Source organism: Salmo salar, unplaced genomic scaffold (assembly GCF_905237065.1).
Source record: "Salmo salar unplaced genomic scaffold, Ssal_v3.1, whole genome shotgun sequence".
NCBI lineage: Eukaryota > Metazoa > Chordata > Actinopteri > Salmoniformes > Salmonidae > Salmo > Salmo salar.
This window is the reverse complement of record NW_025548203.1, coordinates 5001-7412: the sequence shown is the minus strand read 5'-3', so window position 1 is coordinate 7412 and position 2412 is coordinate 5001. Positions and strand designations below refer to the sequence as shown.

The 2412-nt window shown below is 41.1% G+C and overlaps 1 protein-coding gene across 1 annotated transcript in view; it reads right to left on the bottom strand.

Annotated features, from left to right (window-relative positions):
- Positions 1 to 223: 223 nt before the first annotated feature.
- Positions 224 to 2412, bottom strand: part of LOC106599599 (DNA-binding protein inhibitor ID-4-like) — a 3107-nt gene continuing 918 nt past the window's right edge. The window contains exon 2 of the mRNA XM_045712053.1: positions 224 to 282. Coding sequence (XP_045568009.1) covers positions 238 to 282 — 45 coding nt within the window. The 3' untranslated portion in view covers positions 224 to 237. The remainder of the gene's footprint in view (positions 283 to 2412) is intronic.

Genomic DNA, 2412 nt, shown 5'->3' with positions numbered 1-2412 from the left:
AGTACTACTCATAATGATAATAATACTGCTAGTACTACTCATAATAATAACACTGCTACTACTACTCATAATAATAACACTGCTACTACTACTCATAATAATAATACTGCTAGTACTACTCATAATAATACTGCTACTACTACTCATAATAATACTGATGCAGGTGAATTGAAGGTTTGAACACACAGATTGTGAAGCAGGTTTAAACCAGAATAATCAGATACTACTCACCATTTATCAGCGGCACAAAACGGAGTCCTCCTTCTGGCCTGTTGACGTCCTCTGAAACAAGGGGAAAGAGAATGAATACTACCCCAGGTACGGTGACGCAAATCACGAGCTCTACAGAGAATGAACCAGGTGACGTGTTGACTACAACACAGGACCCTTCACTACAACGTAATTTATCAACTGATCTGAGAGCATCACAGCGGGACTACAACACAGGACCCTTCACTACAACTCAATTTATCATCTGATCTGAGAGCATCACAGCGGGACTACAACACAGGACCCTTCACTACAACGCAATTTATCATCTGATCTGAGAGCATCACAGCAGGACTACAACACAGGACCCTTCACTACAACGCAATTTATCATCTGATCTGAGAGCATCACAGCGGGACTACAACACAGGACCCTTCAATACAACTCAATTTATCAACTGATCTGAGAGCATCACAGCAGGACTACAACACAGGACCCTTCACTACAACACAATTTATCATCTGATCTGAGAGCATCACAGCGGGACTACAACACAGGACCCTTCAATACAACACAATTTATCATCTGATCTGAGAGCATCACAGCAGGACTACAACACAGGACCCTTCAATACAACACAATGTATCATCTGATCTGAGAGCATCACAGCGGGACTACAACACAGGACCCTTCACTACAACACAATTCATCATCTGATCTGAGAGCATCACAGCGGGACTACAACACAGGACCCTTCAATACAACACAATTTATCATCTGATCTGAGAGCATCACAGCGGGACTACAACACAGGACCCTTCACTACAACTGAAATTTATTATCTGATCTGATGGCATCACAGCAGGACTACAACACAGGACCCTTCACTACAACGCAATTTATCATCTGATCTGAGAGCATCACAGCGGGACTACAACACAGGACCCTTCACTACAACACAATTTATCATCTGATCTGAGAGCATCACAGCGGGACTACAACACAGGACCCTTCACTACAACGAAATTTATCATCTGATCTGAGAGCATCACAGCAGGACTACAACACAGGACCCTTCACTACAACGCAATTTATCATCTGATCTGAGAGCATCACAGCGGGACTACAACACAGGACCCTTCACTACAACACAATTTATCATCTGATCTGAGAGCATCACAGCGGGACTACAACACAGGACCCTTCACTACAACACAATTTATCATCTGATCTGAGAGCATCACAGCGGGACTACAACACAGGACCCTTCACTACAACACAATTTATCATCTGATCTGAGAGCATCACAGCGGGACTACAACACAGGACCCTTCAATACAATGCAATTTATCATCTGATCTGAGAGCATCACAGCAGGACTACAACACAGGACCCTTCACTACAATGCAATTTATCATCTGATCTGAGAGCATCACAGCAGGACAACAACAGACTACAGACTCCTTCACCTCAAGCACAGGGGTCCTGTCTTTCACATGTACCAACTACTGCCACTAGAAATGATGTATTATGGCTTTCAATAGAAATGTGTCTCTGTCAATACAATGTTTCAATAACATGTGTCTCTGCCTTGTCAATACGATGTTTCAATAACATGTTTCAATAACGTGTCTCTGTCAATACGATGTTTCAATAACATGTGTCTCTGTCAATACGATGTTTCAATAACATGTGTCTCTGTCAATAGGATGTTTCAATAACATGTGTCTCTGTCAATAGGATGTTTCAATAACATGTGTCTCTGTCAATACGATGTTTCAATAACATGTGTCTCTGTCAACACGATGTTTCAATAACATGTGTCTCTTTGTCAATACGATGTTTCAATAACATGTGTCTCTGTCAATACGGTGTTTCAATAACATGTGTCTCTGTCAATACGATGTTTCAATAACATGTCTCTGTCAATACGATGTTTCAATAACATGTGTCTCTGTCAATACGGTGTTTCAATAACATGTGTCTCTGTCAATAAGATGTTTCAATAACATGTGTCTCTGCCAATACGATGTTTCAATAACATGCGTCTCTGCCTTGTCAACATGATGTTTCAATAACATGTGTCTCTTTGTCAATACGATGTTTCAATAACATGTGTCTCTTTGTCAATACTGTGTTTTCCGCAAGAACATAAACAAGGCCATTTGTTATTCTACAATACAGGAGTCTCCTGGCTGGAAA